A 20,008-nucleotide genomic window follows, 5' to 3' on the forward strand; every position below is an offset into this window, starting at 1 on the left:
TTGTGGAGTGCCGATTTGTAAAAAAGGGCCTGGTCACTAGGGGGGTATAAACCTGTGGTCCTTAAGTGGTTAAAGTCCCGGTGAGCGCCGTACATGTACATAGCTGGTCGGGAATGGGTTTAACCACCTCTCGTCCGCCCATTGACTATAAACATCCGGGAGGTGGATCGCTATCTCTGAATGGATGTTTCTGAACGTCCATTTAGAGATCGCAGCTGCACGCTAATCGTGCAGCTGCAGAGCGGGTTGCCCGCTGTCAGTGACAGCAAGGCAACCCTAAGAGAAGGCAGGGACAGTTCACAGGTGTCCTTGCCTTCTAGATTGCTTTGTACATAGTGCTCACCAAGCGCTGTGTATACAGAGCAAGAAGCGCTATGTGAGTCATGTGACCGCCGGGGCTGGGAGAGTGCAGGACCTGTCGGGTCTTTCACAGACCTCCATCAGCCCTGTTTTCTGCTGTAAAGCCTCTCTGGGGGTGTAGTTCCCCTGTAACTGGGGCTACTATGTAGCCCCAGTGGCATGGCATGGCTGTGATTGACCAGTGTACCATGTGACCCAGCCTCTATATAAGCTGGAGTCATGTAGCGCTACACGTCACTCTGCTGTGCTTAGTGTTGGGAGAGGATGCTGCTGGTGATTTCAGGGAGAGAATCTTTGCTCAAAATGCGAATCTAACTCAGCAATCTACATACATTGTGTTGTGTGGGTGTAGGGCACAATTTTTTTATCCTGCCCTGAGCCCAGTGACCGAAAAAAAAAAACTTTTATAAGTCAGTTAGGTGGGCGGCGGCGGCCATTTTATGCAAGCTCAGTGCACCAGCACTGCATCTGAGCTTTTGGGACATTGAAATCCAAGCTTTAAAAACAGCACAAATAATCTGTAAAAAATAAAAATATTAAATAATTGTCAACGTGCAGGCTTAGTCAGTGTGCAATTTAAGCTAGAAATACAGCCATCATTTTCTGTGTTTTTAAAAACACACTTTTTTTGCCAAAAAACACTATTTTCCAGATATGCAAGTGTTAAATTCAAGTTTAATATATACAGCTTTCATATTCTGTTACCCCAAAAAAACTTTTTGGGCAATATAGAACATTTGGATTAATCAATGTGCAATTTAAGCTAAAAATACAGCCATCATTTTCTGGATTTTTAAAAACACACTTTTTTGCCAGATTCCACTATTTTTCTGGCCTTGCAGCATCAGCACATGTGAAATTCCAGGGTTATATACTGCTGTCAATTTCAGTTATTAAACAAACACCCGTTTGGGCAAAAAATAAAATAATTGTTGGCAGCCTTTGCTGCAGAGATCATTGTGAGATATCGTCTTTACATACTGTCTTTCTATTCAGTTATTTGAAATAAAGACATTTTGGGCACAATTCTTTGATAGCGTCCTAGTGTGGATCAGGCTGTGTGAGATACACTCTTTAAATACAGGGCTTCTATTCAGGTATTTGAAATACAGCCATTTTGGGCAAACAAATTTAATTTTATTGAGGCCTAGTCTGGTTGAGATACACCCTGTACATACGGTCGTTCTATTCTACTATTTATTAAACACCCATTTAGGGCAAGATCCTAAATTCGAGAAACATGAGGAGAGCGTCAAATAAGGGACATGGCCCAGGTCATGGTGCTGCTGGTGGAGCACCCGTTGCAGGGAGAGGACATGGTCGATCTGTGCCAGCTACACGTACAAGTGAAAACCCTTCCTAAGGTGTGAGTAGGCGTCAGAACCTGCAGCGGTATTTGGTCGGGCCTAATGCGGCTCTACGAATGGTGAGGCCTGAACAAGAACAGGTGATAGTAGATTGGGTTGCTGACAGTGGATCCAGTTCCTTTACATTGTCTCCCACTCAGTCTCCTGCTGAAAGTTCACAGTTGGCACCCTGTCCATCAGTCTTTCACCTCACCCCCTTGCAAATCGGCCAAGCAGTTTGAGCCCCAAGTCATGTAGCAGTTTCTTCTGCTTTTTGATGACTCTGTTAACAGGGTTTCCCAGGGCCATCCACCTAGCCCTGCCCCAGAAGTGGAAGAGATTGAGTGCACAGATGCCCAACCACTTATGTTTCAAGATGAGTACATGGGAGGACCATCGCAGCACGTCTCGGATGATGACGAAACACAGGTGCCAACTGCTGGGGCTTTCAAAAGTGTGCAAACCAACAAGGAAGGCAGGGGTGAAGACTGGGTGGAAGATGATGATGTGGAGGACGATGAGGTCCTCGACCCCACATGGAATCAAAGTCATGCGAATGACCTATGTAGTTCGGAGGAAGAGGCGGTGGTTGCACAGAGCCACCAGCACAGCAGAAGAGGGAGCAGGGTGCAAAAGCAGAGCGGCCGTCCTATAGACAGTACGCCTCCTACTGCCCACCGCAGCAAGGGACCGAGCACACCAAAGCCAGCTCCAAGGAGTTCCCTGGCATGGCAGTTCTTCAGACAATGTTCTGACGACAAGACACGAGTCGTTTGCACGCTGTGCAATCAGAGCCTGAAGCGAGGCATAAACGTTCTCAACCTGAGCACAACTTGCATGACCAGGCATTTACCGTAAGTGCCAAGCACGAGCTGCAGTGGAGTAGACACCTCAAAAACCAAGAAAGGTCTCTGGCTCATCCTGCTTCCTCTTCTGCTGCAGTCTCGGCCTCTTCATCCACCTCTGGAGTGACAGTGCCACCTGCCACCCAGCTAACAGAGGATCTTCCAGCAACACCACCACCTGGGTCACCAAGCATCTCCACAATGTCCCACGGAAGCGTTCAGCTCTCCATCTCCCAAACGCTGGAGAGGAAGTACCGCCCTACCCAACTGCGATCACTAGCCCTGAATGCCAGCATTTCAAAATTACTGACCTTTGAAATGCTGTCATTCCGTCTGGTGGAGACGAATAGTTTTAAAGGCCTTATGGCGGTGGCTGTCCCACAGTACGTCGTGCCCAGCCACCACTACTTTTCCAGGCAAGCCATCCCTTCCTTGCACAACCAAGTGGGGGACAAAATCAGGTGTGCACTGCGCAACGCCATCTGTGTCAAGATTCATCTCACTATGGATACGTGGACCAGTAAGCACGGTCAGGGACGTTATATATCCATAACAGCACACTGGGTAAATGCAGTGGGGGCTGGGCCTGAGGCGGATAGCAGTTTTGCACATGTCCTTCCACCACCGAGGATTGCAGAGCACTTCAGTTTGCCTCCTGTTGCTTCCTCCTCCTACTTCGCTTCCTCATCCGGTCAGCGTAACACCTTCACCACCAATTTCAGCACATCCAGGGGTAAACGTCAGCAGGCTGTTTTAAAACGTATCTGTTTGGGGTACAAACCCCACACCGCGCAGGAACTGTAGACGGGCCTTGAACAACAGACTAATGAGTGGTTTGTGCCAGTCAGCCTCAAGCCCGGCCTGGTGGTGTGCGATAATGGGCGAAATGTCGTAGCAGCCCTGGGACTAGCCGGTTTGACGCACATCCATTGCCTTGAGCATGTGCTGAATTTGGTGGTGCAGAGATTCCTTAAAAATTACCCAGATATGTCAGAGCTGCTGCATAAAGTGCGGGGCGTCTGTGCATGCATTCGGCGTTCTCACCCTTCTGATGCTCGCCTATCAGCGCAACTTTGGCCTTCCCGCTCACCGCCTCATATGAGACGTGCCCACAAGGTGGAACTCCACCTTGCACATACTGGCCAGACTGTGCGAGGAGCAGCAGGCGATAGTGGAGTTTCAGCTACAGCATAGACGGGTGAGTCGCTCGGCGGAACAGCACCACTACTATACCAATGACTGGGCTTCCATGCGAGACCAGTGTTCCTTGTTGCGCTGTTTCGAGTACTCCACCAACATGGCCAGTGCCTATAACGCAGTTCTCAGCGTTACTATCCCACTTCTATGCCTCTATGAAAAATACGCTCCTGGCGATGATGGAAGAGGATGTGGCACAGGAGGAGGAGGAGAAAGAGGGATCATTTCGTAGGGTTTCGGCCAGTCATTCAAGTGGCTCCGAGGGTGGGTTCCTGCACTCACAAACGCCAGGTACACAATTGTCCAGCTAGGACACAGTTCTGGAGGATGACGCGGTGGAGGATGAGGAGATGGAGGAGGAGGAGGAATCATGTTCACAGCAGGGTGGCACCCAGACCGGCTCATGGCCATCACTGGTGTGTGGCTGGGGGGATACAGAGGACACAGACGATACACCACCCACAGAGGACAGCTTTTCGTTGCCTCTGGGCAGCCTGGCACACATGAGCGATTACATGCTGCAGTGTCTCCGCAATGACTGCCGAATTGCCCACATTCTAAGTTGTGCTGACTACTGGGTGGCCACGGTTCTGGATCCCTGTTACAAGGACAACGTACTGTCCTTCATTCCCTCACTGGAGCATGATCGTAAGATGCGCGAGTACAAGCGCACGCTGGTAGATGCGCTGCTGGTGGCATTCCCACCTGACAGCGGGGGCACAGTGGAAGCACAAGGCGAAGGCAGAGGAAGAGGTCGCCAACGCAGCTGGGGCACCGCCAGCACCTCAGAAGGCAGGGTTAGCATGGCCGAAATGTGGAAAATCTTTGTCAGCATGCCACAACAACCAGCACCACCAACCACCAGCTGATATTGAACGTCTCAGCAGGAGGCAGCATTTCACCAACATGGTGGAGCAGTATGTGTGCACACGCCTACACGTACTGAATGCCGGGTCTGTCCCCTTCAACTTCTGGGTCTCCAAATTGGGCACATGGCCTGAGCTTGCCCTTTACATCTTGGTGGTGCTGGCTTGCCCTGCAGCCAGTGTATTATCTGAACGTGTGTTTAGCACGGCAGGGGGCATCACCACAGACAAGCGCAGCCACCTGTCCACAGCCAATGTGGACAAGATTACATCCATTAAAATAAACCAGTCATGGATCCCTCAGGACTTGTCCGTACCTTGTGCAGAATAGACATGTATACCGGTACTAACCAGCCATTGTTATACTGCAGCGCAATTGCTCATTCTTGTATTTTGGATAGTACACTTAGAGTGTACCCCAATTTAAAAAAATTAAATTAAAACCAAAAACCTGTGTTGGCTACCTCGTCCTCCTCCACCGCCGCTTCCACCTACACCACTATGTCCACCGCCTCTTCAAACTCCTACTCCATATGGAACTCCACCTCATAAATCAAATTTTTTTATTTTATTTGTACATATTTTATTTTATGTCCTTTCACTACTTTGTCATTTACATTTTTGGGTGAAATTCACCAATTTTTGGGTGTGATGTACCACTGCTATACCTAGTAGACAGGTTAAAAAATAATAATAATTGTCAGTTACATTTTTTGGTGAAATTCACAAATTTTTGGGTGTAATATACCCCTCCTCTACCTAGTTGACAGCTTAATAAATTTCAATAATTTTTCTTTAATATTTTCGGGTGACAATAAACAATTTTTTTCTGTCATAGACCCCTGCTCTACCAAGTAGACAGGTTAATAAATTTCACAAATTTTTCTGTTACATTCTTGGGTTGACATTATACAATTTTAGACGTGAATAAACCCCTGCTCTGCATAGGTGACAGGGAATAACATTTTATAAATTCTTCAGTAATTAATGCGCGCCACATCCTTTCATTCAATGCTTAAACTTTAAAAGTGGTCACACTTTTATGCTTTAATAATTTCTCCCATAACTTAACTCTATAATTTTACATTTGAAAAAATGTATCCTCCCCGATTCCCCGCCACCCGCGATCACCATGGTAGGCGCAGAAAAGAACATCGAAAGTTGATAGAGCAGATATCAAATTGGATCTTGAACATCACGGGGATGTGCGACATGGTGGGGCAGTAAGTTTGCACACGCCTACATGAACTGACTGACAGGGGTCAGCCCCTGCAACTTCTGGATCTCCAAATTGGGCACATGGCCTGAGCTTGTCCTTTACCACTTGAAGGTGCTGGCCTGCCCTGCAGCCAGTGTATTGTCTGAACGTGTGTTTAGCACGACTGCAGGGGGTTATCACAGGTTATATTTCCTAATGTTTTGGGGTGTACCCCAATTAAAAAAATGTAATTTAAAACCAAAAACCAGTGTAGGCTACCTCCTCCTCCACTGCCGCTTCCACCTACACCGCCACATCCACCGCCTCCTCAACCTCCTACTCCATATGGACCTAGTCCTCCTAGATCAAGATTATTATTTTTACATGTTTTATGTTATTTAAAGTCATTTCCCTATCCACATTTGTTTGCAGAGCACTTGCCATGCTCTTAACCACATTTAAATGCCATTTGCAGGCCTCTAGCCCTTTCCATGACATTTTTACAGCCATTTAGTGCTCAAAAGTTCGGGTCCCCATTGACTTCAATGGGATTCCGGTTAGGGGGCAAGTTCGGGTCCCGAACTCTAACTTTTTCCAAAGTTTGGCCCAACCCGTCAAACCCGAACAGCCAGGTGTCCGCTCAACTCTAAACATGTCCTATTATTGCCCGCAAATCACGTTCCGTGGCTCCATTTACTGTATATGTCATATGTAAAAACGGAACGGAAAAGAAACGGAAACACAACCGAAACAAAAAACGGAACGGATCCGTGAAAAACGGACTGCAAAACACAGAAAAAGCCATACGGTCGTGTGAAAGAGGCCTTATAATGAATTATCAAAAAAATCATATGTACCAAAAAATGGTACCAATAAAAACGTCAACTCTTCCTGCAAAAAACAAGCCCCCCTGCACAAGGCGATCGGCAGGAAAAAAATAAATAAATACGCCGTTCAGAAAATGGAGACACATAAACATAATTTTTTTCAAACATGTTTTATTACGTAAAACTAAAACAAACAAACAAAAAGTAGACATACCAGTATTTGCTATCATTGCGTCCGTAACAACCTGCTCTATAAAAATAGTGCATGATGTAACCGGTTAGATGAATGTTGTAAAAAGAACAGTACCAAATACAGCCATTTTTTGGTTACCTTGCCTTACAAAAAACTTAATATAGTGCTATTAAAAATCATATGTACCCCAAAATAGTACTAATTAAACTGGCACCTTATCCCCTAGTTTCCAAAATGCGGTCACTTTTTGGGAGTTTCTACTGTAGGGGTGCATCAGCGGGGCTTCTAATGGGACATGGCATCTAAAAACCAGTCCAGCAAAATCTGCCTTCCAAAAACCATATGCCGTTCCTTTTCTTCTGCGCCCTGCCGTGTGCCCTTACATCAGTTTAGGACCACATGTGGGGTGTTTCCGTAAACTGCAGGATCAGGGTAATAAATATTAAGTTTTGCTTGGCTGTTAACCCTTGATGTGTTAAAGAAAAAAATGGAAAATCTGCCATTTTCCTTTAATTCTGGGGGAACACCTAAAGGGTTAACAAAGTTTGTAAAATCAGTTTTGAGTAACTTGAGGGGTTTAGTTTCTACAATGGGGTAATTTATGGGGGTATCCACTATCTAAGCCCCACAAAGTGGGTTTTGGCAATTTTCATAAAAATTTTAAGAATTGCTTCTAAAATTCTAAGCCTTCTAACGTCCTAAAAAAATAAAATGACATTTACAAAATGATGCCAACATAAAGTAGATATATGGGGAATGTCAAGTAATAAATATTTTAGTAGGTATCACTTTCAGTTTTAAAAGCAGAGAAATAGAAATTTTGAAAATTGAGAATTTTTCTAAATTTTTGGTACATTTTGGATTTTTTCATAAATAAAAGGTGAAATATATTGACTCAGATTTATGACTATCATGAAGTATAATGTGTCACGAGAAGAAAATCTCAGAATGGCTTGGATAAGTAAAAGCGTTCCAAAGCTATTACCACATAAAGTGAGATATGTCAGATTTGCAAAATTAGGCCTGGTCAGGAAGGGGGCAAATGGCTCAGATGTGAAGTGGTTAAAAAAAAGGGTAATCCAGATATCAAACTGAACTGGGCATCTTATTATCAAACAAGTATTTAGACTTTGATACGCAGTGCAACCTTAATTTGAACCCAAGAAGTTTTGCAGCATGTAAAAGACCTGTTAATAGTGTTGAGCGAACTTGTGTTTTAAGTTCGGCGTCTAAAGTTCAGGTTCAGTTTATCGAAGAATCGATAACCCGAACTTTATATGCCGAACTTAAAACACAAGTTCGCTCAACACTACCTGTTAAGTAAAGGTTGTGGGTGGCTTTTTTTTTAAATAGGGCATGTTTCCCAGCCTACATCAACTCTAAAGAATCGCACAAAACTCATATGCCTCTCATTTTTACAGTACATTAAAATCAATATCTATGACAATTGATGTATCCTCCTTTCAAGGGATTGTCCAGTCATGAATAATTATTTATAAAAAAGCGCAGAACATTATAACATAACAGTGATACTCACCTTGCCGATCCCCCTCCAGCACTGGTCTCTGCTTCATGCTCTCTATCGAGATGTGACTGGACCCAACAGTGTCATGGGGTATATTCTTCCTGCCTTTTAATTCTAAATACGTTTCTGTGGGGGGGGAAGTACAAGCCAAATACACCGTAACCAGACTGTTTTTAATGTTGCTAGGTGGAAGATGAACTGGTGGCACTGCAGAAAAAGCTGAAAGGAACAGAAGATGAACTGGATAAGTACTCTGAAGCTCTGAAAGATGCTCAGGAGAAACTGGAGCAAGCTGAGAAAAAAGCAACTGATGTAAGTCTGTTGAGTGCAGTATTTTATTTCCCGCGGTCATCAGATACAAATGCATCTAACATCTTGTAGAAGAGATATTTCTTGTATGTTCTCTCCCATCACAGAGATGCCGTAGATTGCTGTCTTCATTTAAGGGTACTTTCACACTAGCGGCAGGACGGATCCGACAGGGTGAACAGCCTGTCGGATCCATCCTGCCGCTAGTGTGAAAGTAGCCTAAGAGAGAAAGCTGCAGTAACTGAAGAGAAGTGTGCCTACCTACTGGCCCCCACCCATCCCTCACCATGTCCCCTTTTCGGAAACGTGGCGAGAGAGAGGCGTAAAAACGCCACCTACAACACAATTTGTTGCAAGTGGTGTTTAAAAAAGCACATGACAGAAAAGCCAGAAAAGTGGAGTGAGGAGAATGATAAATTCCCCCATGGAGACACAAAAATATTGTCCTGTAGAACCAATACTAGAAAAATAGATCTGTATTATGGCATCCAAAATAACTTCAACGATGTCTTCAATTTCAGACAGAAAAAAAAAACAGTTTATGCTTTACGCTGGGTTCAGACCTCAGCGTTTTACAGCGCGTTGCTACGCGCTGTAAAACGCTCAACAGGCAAGAACCAATGATTCCCTATGGGAATGGTTCTCACCTGAGCGTTTTACAACGCGTACGATCGCGCTGTAAAACGCCCGACGCCCCAAGAAGTACATGAGCTTCTTTGAGGTGTCTTGTCGCGCGTTCCCGTACATAGACTTCAGCGGGAACGCGCGACAATGGGCGTTCGTTTGTCTCTGTATGCGCGATTGCAAACACCCGTACAATCGCGCATACAGAGCGCTCCATCGCGAACGCTCAGGTCTGAACCCAGCGTTAGTCTGAAATCAAGGGCCCTATAGAAGTTGATGGGTGCCATATTACAGATGCACTGATGGGACTTGTACTCAATGTAAGTGAATAGTGTTTAAAGGGAATATGTCTTCAGTAATGACCGTGCAAAACTGCTGACAGAGCTAGGGGATAGGTGGGTAATTATACCTTTAGGGTAGCTTTTATTATCAGCCCCTTCACGCTGCTCTGAGTGACAGATGTAAGATCCATCCTGGAGACCATTACAGCAGAGTGGAGGGGCTGTGAAGCAGCACAATGTAGAGAGCAATGCAGATAGGGATTTGCGGATAACAAAATGAATATGGTCGTGTGTATGTAGCCTTAAAATAACAGCACCATTCTCTGTGGCGCTAGTCTGGTCCTGCTATTGGTGACGTGTACAGTGGCACGCAGGTATACACTGAGGACAGTGACTGGCTACAGCAGTCTTCAGCCAGGGCAGGAGAACTGGACCAACTCTTTTAAAGGCCTCTTGCACACGACCATATGTATTTTGCGGTCCGCAAAAAATACAGATGACGTTCGTGTGCATTCCGTATTTTGTGGAATGGAACAGCTGGCCCCTATTAGAACAGTACTATTCTTGTCCGTAATAGGACAAGTTCTATCTTTTAACGAAACGGATATACGGAAATATGGAAACGGAATGCACATGGAGTACCTTCCGGGGTTTTTGCGGACCCATTGAAATTAATGGTTCCGCATACAGTCCGCAAAAAAAACAAACGGAACGGACACGGAAAGAAAATACGTTTGTGTGCAAGAGGCCAAACTATGTGTAAATGTGCCCTTTCAGTGTGAAAAATATTTGTTACTAGGCTTTCCACAAACCCAGGATAACATATACATTTTTATTGTTTTGAAATATGTCATTTTCCATACATTCCTTTGCTTTTTATGCTGCTTGAGTAAGGGTGCCTTCACACACAGCAGATTTTGTGGCAGAAAATTCTGCAACTGAAAATCAATTCCAGCGCTGGGGTAGGGCGGTGTAACGGGTCAGCCAACAGTAGGTTGCGACAGGGATGAGCCTTCCTAGCATAGCGGGTGATGATAGGAAGGCTCATCCCCGTCGCGGCCTACTATTGTTTTGATTCATTTGACGGAGAGATGCAGGCCGTGCGGGCATCAGAACTGACACGGGTGCTGGGAAGCAAGGTAAGTACAACCTGTGTGAGGGGCCAGTGCATTAGAGGGGGCATTATAGGGGTTGGATAACCCCTTTAATGGAGCTTGCAAAAATCTATGCGTTTGCTGCCCCATTCAAATGAATGGAACTGATTTTCAGTCACAGAATTTTCTGCCACAAAATCTGCCGCATGTGCAGGCACCGTAAGGGCTCTTTCACACAAGCGGATGCCGTGCAGGTAATCCGCTGCGTGAAAGAGAGCCAAGCCCCATTCCGGACAGCAGAGACACGGAGCAGTAACATGACTGATAATGCCTTTTTACTACAAAATCACAGTGAGATAAAGTTGTCATTGTTATTTTGTAGTAAAAAGATCAGAGAGGCACGGAGCATTATTATCAGTCATGTTACTGCTCCGTGTCTCTGCTGTCCGGAATGGGGCTTGGCTCTCTTTCACGCAGCGGATTACCCGCACGGCATCCGCTTGTGTGAAAGAGCCCTAAGTGTCTGTGCTCACTGTAGGTCAGATATTATGTTCAAGGATCCTGATGCATAGTGACAGCCAAAGATCCTGCTCAGATAGCAGTGTTTAAAACTGTTACAAATCAAGATTACAGTGCACTGAAATCTGGTGGGGGGGCTTCATAAAAATTTGAATTTTTTAAAATAAACATATTTTTAAATAAACATGTATTTGTGTTATTCGTGATATAGTGATTTCCAGTATCCTAAAAGTTTTTCATCTGTCCACCAGAGGGCAGAGGCAGAGCAATTCTAGCGGAACAGATACTAGTACACTACAGTGCAATGAACAGTAAACAGCAGAGCACTCTGATGGAGGCACAGTCTATAGTAACACATACTGTATGCATCTTGTTTATGTGACCATCCTTTAATACAAGTATCTATCTATGGACTTGCTCCATTCATCACGACCCCATTACAATGAAGGGAAGTCAAGTTCAGAGCAATTTACTTGTCTGATGAATGGCAGCATGTGGGCTGCTGTACCATGGAGGGTTTATATAGATTTGAATTGTGCTGTTCCCAAGGAAAGAGCAGGGATTATGATTTTCCAAATACTGCCCAAAAAATAAAAGCATCCTGCATAATAGTATTCATTTACCATATTGTGCAGGATGCGTTTTGCTTTGTTTTCACACGTGAGGTGTGGCTGCACATGTCGCCATGTAGCCCTAGCCTAAATGCACACGAGATAACAAGCAGCAACACAGTATATGTGCAAGGTCTGCTCTTCTGGATGTAGATGCTCACTGGCATAGAGATGGGTATGAATTAGAGTAGGTTCCTACCTGGATTGAGGTCACCAGCCATGGTAGATGTGCACATATTTGTTTTGGTCAAAATATATTTGCTAAGAACCTCAAAGTTAGGCCTCATGCACATGACCGTTTTTTTTTGCGGTCCGCAAAACGGATTTCCGTTGTTCCGTGATCTGTGACCGTTTTTTCTTCCGTGGGTCTTCCTTGATTTTTAGAGGATTCACGGACATGAAAAGTGAAAAAAAAAACTAAGTCAAGTTTGCATTGAAAATGATAGGAAAAACGGACACGGATCACGGACACGGATGACTATCTTGTGTGCATCCGTGATTTTTCACGGACCCATTGACTTGAATGGGTCCGTGAACCGTTGTCAGTGAAAAAAATAGGACAGGTCATATTTTATTCACGGACTGGAAAAACGGATCACGGACGCGGAAGCCAAACGGTGCATTTTCCGATTTTTCCACGGACCCATTGAAAGTCAATGGGTCCGCGAAAAAAAACGGAACAACGGCTGCGGATGCACACAACGGTCGTGTGCATGAGGCCTTATTTATCATATGTGACACAGTAAAAGGTTTGGTGTGGAGAGGAAGGGACTGATTGACAGCCAGGTGAGGTCAAGCACCGGATCGGATCTTAGGTGCCGGTCCGGGCTTTGCTGACACCAAACTGTCTTAAAGGGAACCTGTCACCTGGATTTTGTGTATAGAGCTGAGGACATGGGCTGCTAGATGGCCGCTAGCACATCAGCAATACCCAGTCCCCATAGCTCTGTGTGCTTTTATTGTGTAAAAAAAACTATTTGATACATATGCAAATTTACCTAAAAGGAGTCCTGTGTCGCTCCGCATCCTCAGAATCTCCTCCTTGCTCCCCAGAAAGTAAGAGCGCTGTAATCTCGCGATGCGCGAGCTAGCGCATGCGCAGTTCGTTCCCTGAGGCCAGGGCCGGGCTGGGGATAAAAACCAGCCCTGGAAAAAGTTGCATAGCAGCCCCACAGCGTTGCGTCATTATTTACTTGCTTACAATAGGAGAAAGCATTCATTTTAAAACACATGTGTAAACACGAAAATATGAACTTTGCCCCACAATAGCTCTTTTGTAGAACCCCCATTGTTCATATTATCACAGTGTTTTCCCAACCAGGATGCCTCCAACTGCTGCAAAACTACAACTCTCAGCATGCTCAGACAGTGTTTTACCACGCCTTTGACCCGCCCCTTTTTTGTTGGCCACCTATTTAATGATTGTCGCATGCAACATTTTACTTGACCAGCTATTTTAGATATTCTACGGCAGTCCTGTTACAATCCCCCCAATGAGCCTTTCGACCAAATAATACAAATATTTATAAAATCTCACCCATATGCTGCAAAAAAAATAAAAAATAATCTGCAATGTAAAATCAATAAAGATCAACTCCAAACAAACATATTTCACATACAAACTTACAATTACTTGGCCCTTGAGGATCTCGGACACTACTTCCACACTTTGGCCGGGGGCTCGGCGGAGCTGATGTTGTGCTTTATCCTAATGAGAAAGATTTCATAATAAGGATTTGGAGAAGGGGCAGAGCGATAGCAGAGCAGGGAGAGGCTGGCGCTGCTACTAGGGGGTCATACCATGGGGGAGTAATAAAGCCCACTATAATGCCCCCCCCCCCCAGTAGTAATAATTCTCCTTATAATGTGCAAAACATACCCCTTTGTAATGCCCCCAGTTGAGCTAATGTTCCCATAATGTGCCAATATAAACCCTGTAGATGACCCCCATAGTGCTCCTCCCCCCTTCCCCATAGTACCCACCATAATGTGTCCCAGTATAAAATGCCCCTATACAGAGCCCCCCAAATAAAATACCCCTTCTTTTTAGCCTCAGATGCCCCTATAGTGCCACCCAATAATTTGCCAGTAATAAGTGCCCCAATAGATGACCCCAATCATGTGCCAGTAAGATGTGCCCCCATAGATGCCCCCAATCATGTACCAGTAATAGGAGCCCCCACACCAGCATGTGCCTGTAGCCAGAGCCCCCCACCATCATGTGCCAGTAGCCAGAGTTCCCCCCTATCATGTGCCAGTAGCCGCCCCTTATGTGCCAGTAGCCGCCCCTTATGTGACAGTAGCCGCCCCTTATGTGACAGCACAGTAGGTAGTCCCCCCTTATATGCCAGCACAGTAGTCCCCCCTTATGTGCCAGCACAGTAGTTCCCCCTTATGTGCCAGCACAGTAGTCCCCCCTTATGTGCCAACACAGTAGTCCCCCCTTATCATGTGCCAGTACAGCACTAGGCCGGCAGCCTATCAGAGGAACAGGAGGGGACACACCTGTCCCTCCCCTGCCGCAGCATAGACATCTGTATCACCTTCCCGAGGACAGCGATACAGATGACTATGGAGATGAGCGCTTCCACAATGGAAGAGCTCATCTCCTGCTGCTGTGCCCTGCCGCCCCCACTTGTCACCAGGGCCGCGGCCTTGCGGCACTCAGGCCTGCTGGCCTAGCGGGAAATTTCCTGGTATCCCGGCAGGCCAGTCCGGCCCTGCCTGAGGCTGATGCCAGCACAGGGAAGGAACACTATGACGACATTGCACATGCACTAGCTTACACATCGCGAGATTACGGCGCTCTAGCTTTCTGACGTCAGGGAGCAAGGAGGAGATTGTGAGGATGCGGGACGGTGCTGGGCTCCATTATGCTGGACTCATCTCAGGGACAGAACTCATCTCAGGTTAATTTGCATATGTATCAAATAGTTTTTTTACACAATAAAAGCACACAGAGCTATGGGGAATGGATATTGCGGATGTGCTAGCGGCAATCTAGCAACCCATGCCCTCAGCTCTATACACAAAATCCCGGTGACAGGCTCCCTTTAAGACAGTTAGGTGGCAGCAGGGAGAGAAGGCCTGTGCCTGGATGAATGCTTGTGACTTGTTTGGGGGAAAACAGGTTGATTAAATCCTGGACTTAGCCTTTGGCGTGGACCTGTTGGCAAAGTGTGAACACACACCTGGACTTGGACTTTTTATGCAGCATGGTGTGAACGAACACCAGGACTTTCAACTAAGGTGAAGTTGGTTTCTGAGCTGTTAAACCTGCTTGTGTGAATAAAACACTGCAGTTTGATCAAGATCTGTTTTTGGTGCTTGTGTTATGCGACCGCTCACCCTGCCTACCAGAGTGATTACCCACACATATCAAAATGGGGCATTAGTTTTTATATCCCATTTCTATTTAGTACTATGAGAGTGCTGTTATGTACTGCTTCTTTAAGCCATGTCTTGTCTCTGCAGAGTTTGCCACACAGACCTCTTAGTTTCCTACTTTTCCTTCACTCTCCCCATCTTCTGAATACCCCATCCTGTCGCCTCAAATACTGTGCCTGCTGTGCTCCTCAATACTATACTACATAAATAGTCCTTGTGAAAATACTCATACCACAAGAGAATGCGCTGTCAAAAATAACTGCACTGAGCACATAGCATCTCTCACAGTATTGGTGTCAAAATTGTGCTAAGCTGATACCGTGCCAGGGTGCCCCCCATAGTAAGAGCGCCCCCAAAAGTCTTACCAATAGTAATAATTCTATCCTAAAGTACCCTTAGTAGTAATAGTGCCCCAATAGTAATAATGTCTGCCATTGTGCCCAAGAAGTAATAATCCACATAGGAGTAATAATGTTATCCATAATCCCTCAGTAGTAGTAGTAAAGCCCACCATAATGCCCACAAAATTAGTATTTGCCCATAGTGCCCCCAGTAGAAGTAGAGCCCACCATAATGCTCCCAGTAGTAATAATGACTCCATAAGTAATAATAACCTACAATGCCCCCAGTAGTACTAATACAAAAAAGAAGATGTACCACGTCACTCATGTCTTTAGCATTCCAACATTTAATCACCAAATCACAGCGACGTTTCGACCAGTGTGGTCACACTGGTCGAAACGTCGCTGTGATTTGGTGATTAAATGTTGGAATGCTGAAGACATGAGAGTGCCGTGGTACATCTTCTTTTTTGTATTTGCTGTGACGGGGTGCTACAGACTGGCAGCTGACACCGCGGGCACCACCACTGAAGGATCCAACTGTTGTGCTGCTACATTTCCCTTTCTGGTTTGTTCCCCAGTAGTACTAATGCACCCTATAGTGCCCCAGTTGTAATAAAGTGCCCCTGGTAGGATGAAAGCACACACAATGTGCCAGTAGTAAATATGACCCCTTATAGTACCACAGTAGTAGTAAAGCCCACACAATGTGCCCCAGTAGTACTTATGCCCCCTTATAGTGTTCCCAATATTAACAAACCCTCATAAAGTGTCCTAGTTGAAAGAAAAATGGTGCCTTATAGTGCGCCCAGTAGTATTAACTCCCCCAATAGTAACACCCAGTAACAATAAAGCCCTTGTAATGTAATAAAAATGCCCCCTTGTAGCCCTGCCTGTAGTACTAATGTCCCCATAGTGCTCGCCCAGTTAAAATGATGATCCCCTATAGTGCCCCAGCCCCCAGTTATAATAATGACCCCCTCCCCCATGGTGTCCCAATAGTGCCAGTCTAGTTAAATTAATGACTGTACATAGTGTAATAATGACACCCCATGGTACCACAATAGTTCCCCGCATCCCCCAAAAGTTCCCCAGTGGTGCTGCCTCCCTTATAATAATGATCCACCCCCTATAATGCCCCAGTTATAATAATGATCCCCACAGTATCCCAATCATGCTGCCCCAGTTATAATAATGTTCCCTTCCTTATAGTGGCCCAATAGTGGTGCCCCAATTATAATAATGGACCCCCCACATGGTGCTGCTCAAATTATAATAATCCCCATCTGTAGTGCCCCAATAATGCTGCGCCAAGGCGAAAAATGAATACTTACCTCCATGATGCTGTCAGTGCTGCTGTTCAGGACAAAGGCCTCTTCTGTCCTGAGCTGCTGACAACCTGCTGGGTTGAGAGTATTGGCCATAGACTCTACAGGGAAATTTCCCAGTGGGCCGGTGCCTAGGGGGCCGCCTGAGCCCTCCTCATGGCTGCCAGCCAGGTAAATAATAATCTATCGCTAGTCTATGAGAGACATTGCAGAATTCAACTGTATCACAGCCCTGAGGACAGCAATACAGCGGAATATTAAGAGGCCCTAGCAACCAACAATGAAAAATTGCTGGCAGCTTGTCAGTCCCACAGTCCTAGGAACACTCATTCCTGAAAACTGCCGTGTGAATGTGACACCAGTCACCTAATGAACAAGCAAACACTCGCTGTGGAATATAAAATCAGCATTTGCTGTGGAATCTGCTGCCAGTAAACATTGATTCTGTATAGGGATCAGCGATTGTATGTAATGCAGCTAATATGGTCATGGCTACGGATACTGGGGCTGGCGCGACGGTGCCAAGGAATAGACATATCCGTGCTGCTGACTAACTAAAAGGCCGGATTGTGCCCATAACCTCCAACATGGGTAGCCTATGAGGGGCCAAAAAGTCAAGCAGGGTAGGTTTTTTAGGATTTTATTGAATAGGTACACGGTTTACAAAACTAGGTTACGAAAAGCTTCCGAAATTTCCTGGTGTGGATTGGGAATGTACCTGGTGAAGCAAGATAATTCCCAACGACCCATTTTACGGATGATATGACTGGAGACGTTGTGCTTGGACGCGAGGAGGCGGCCCCGATCCGAAAGGAGTGTCCTGATATGATTTTGGGATCAAGACCTAGGCCTGAAACTAATAGACGGATGTGGGATACGAACTGTGTTGTAGTGAGGGGCTTGGCTTTGAAAGGCAATAGCGGGCTATCTGGGGAAGAATTACCCAGGGAACTTATTCATTTATTTAAAACCTGGACGGTGCACCACTTATTGAAGGATTTGAAATATTTGACTTGGACTGGAGGCCCTGATTGTGATGTTTTGATGGAAGGTAGTTGCAAGATGAAGTGATCGTGATTCCAGGCTAGCTGGCTCTTAGTTAACGAGGAACTTTCATTACTATAAAAAATCTAAACTAAGTATACAGACATGGAGAGCGGCACCCAGGGTTCTCCCTGCACTTACTATTATCCCTGGGCGCCGCTCCGTTCTCCCGGTATCTTCAGATTTTTGGCTCAACTGGGAGGAGCCTGCTCTTGTTCTCCTGGGCGTCTCCTTCTTCCAGGCTGTAGCGCTGGCCAATCGCAGCGCTCAGCTCATAGCCTGAGAGGTTTTTTTCTCCCAGGCTATCAACTGAGTGCTGCAATTGGCCACCACTCCAGGCCACAATTGGCCACCACTGGGAGAAGGAGATGCCCAGGAGAACAAGAGCAGGCTTTTCCCAGTTGAGCCAAAAATCCGAAGATACCGGAGCCTATACCGGGAGAACTGGTATGTCTGTATACTTAGTTTAGATTTTTTTTATTGTAATGAAAGGTCCTCTTTAAGCCCTTGGATTTGGAAGAGAAACCTGTGAACTCTCCTGGTCGCAGGAAACCGTAGAAGCTTAAATACATGGCCGCCTGGATAACCATGCTGGGTTGGAGCCCAAAAGAGTTGCTGTCTAGGGAATTGGAGAGCTTCCTAAACAGTTCCCCTGAAACTGGTTGTCTGCTTGGAGTGCTGGGTTGGCTACTCTTTTTAATCCCCCTAAGAATTGCCTTGATTGCGGGGGACGGGAAGATTACCCTACCATCAGGATTTTTTAAAGGTAGAGTAGTATTGCACCCCTGCCATGTATAATCTGATGGAATTATAGCCAAGTTTGAGGTGTTGGTGACAGTTATATTTTTTTTAAAGCTGTTCACCGGTCTTGTAATTTCTAGCTGTGTTGGCAGTGGTCTTTGTACGAGGGATTTGGTGGATGAAATGAATTGTGCTAATCCATGCGTAGGGTGTTGAACTCTAGAGGGGATAGTCCTGCTGGCTCCGCCTCTGGCATGACCTGAAAGAAATGTTGTAAATTGAAGTGTGACAGTGCGTCAGCGGCTGAATTCTGGACGCCCTGGATATGTCTGCATGATATCTGGAAATTTTACTGTAAAGAGAGTCAAACTAATTTGATTTGATGTGATTTTGACCTGCCCTTGGTGATGATGTCCACTACTGTCTGATTGTCCGTGATGAAAGTCACCGGGGAATTGGCCGATTGCCTGCCACAAAGTTGGGCGGCCACTACAAATCGGGTAGATTTCTAAAAGAGGGGAGGAACTGAAGTACTTGTTGAGTGACGAGATTTCTGGTGGCCACTGGCCTACTAACCACTGGTTATTGTAGATGGCTGCGAAACCTCTGGAGGCAGAGAAGAGGGACTCCATTTGGGGAACAAATAAGGAGATCCAATTCCAGTTGGTCAGGAAGGAATCCCACATGGCCAAGTCGGCCATTGCTTGGGCATCCAGAAAAAACAGGGAGTCCTGCTCTGTGGCTGCTGGGAGCAGATCCAATAATCTGGATAAAAAGGCCTTGCCTTAGGGCATAATTCTGTAGGCTGTGACGCAGGAAAGGCGGGGACGGGTAGGAGCTGCATATGTGTTGTCTGCATATGTGTGTCCATTCTACAAATTATAGAACATGTCCTATTTGTGTCTCTATTGTGGACAAAAAAGGTAATTTCTATTAATGAGAGCAAGAAACATTTTGAGGATCTGTGGACACGGTCGTGCGCATGAGGCCAGAGTAGTTTTTTCTAAAAAGAATTAAAGCCCAATTCCATTAAAGACCTAGAAATTTGTTACTGATTCTATATGCCACACATAAAGGTATAAGTATTTGTTTGGAGGGGTCCTCACCATATACAGCTTTGTAGATGTTCACCTACCTGTGACATAGAGGGCCTGGTTTTTCGGTTTGCTTTAATTGATTTTCTGGCCATTTTGGACACACTATTAAGGCTCATGCACAAGGCCGTTGGTCGGCCGTTCCGTGCATAAGGGACTGCAATTTGCGGTCCCCAATGCATGGGCAACATCCGTGCGGAATTCCACAAACTGATCCAGACCAATTCAACTTGAATGGGTCCGTGATCCATCCGCATTGGGAAAAATACAGCATGTTT

General features: G+C 45.7%; 1 protein-coding gene across 2 annotated transcripts in view; it reads left to right on the forward strand.

Moving 5' to 3' along the window:
* Positions 1-20,008, forward strand: part of TPM4 (tropomyosin 4) — a 107,100-nt gene that overhangs the window by 22,266 nt on the left and 64,826 nt on the right. For both annotated transcript variants that reach the window (XM_044268803.1, XM_044268794.1), the window contains exon 2: positions 8,544-8,669. In XM_044268803.1, the coding sequence (XP_044124738.1) occupies positions 8,544-8,669 (126 nt within the window). The remainder of the gene's footprint in view (positions 1-8,543; positions 8,670-20,008) is intronic.

The sequence above is a fragment of the Bufo gargarizans genome, chromosome 1, assembly GCF_014858855.1.
Source record: "Bufo gargarizans isolate SCDJY-AF-19 chromosome 1, ASM1485885v1, whole genome shotgun sequence".
NCBI classification, from domain to species: domain Eukaryota; kingdom Metazoa; phylum Chordata; class Amphibia; order Anura; family Bufonidae; genus Bufo; species Bufo gargarizans.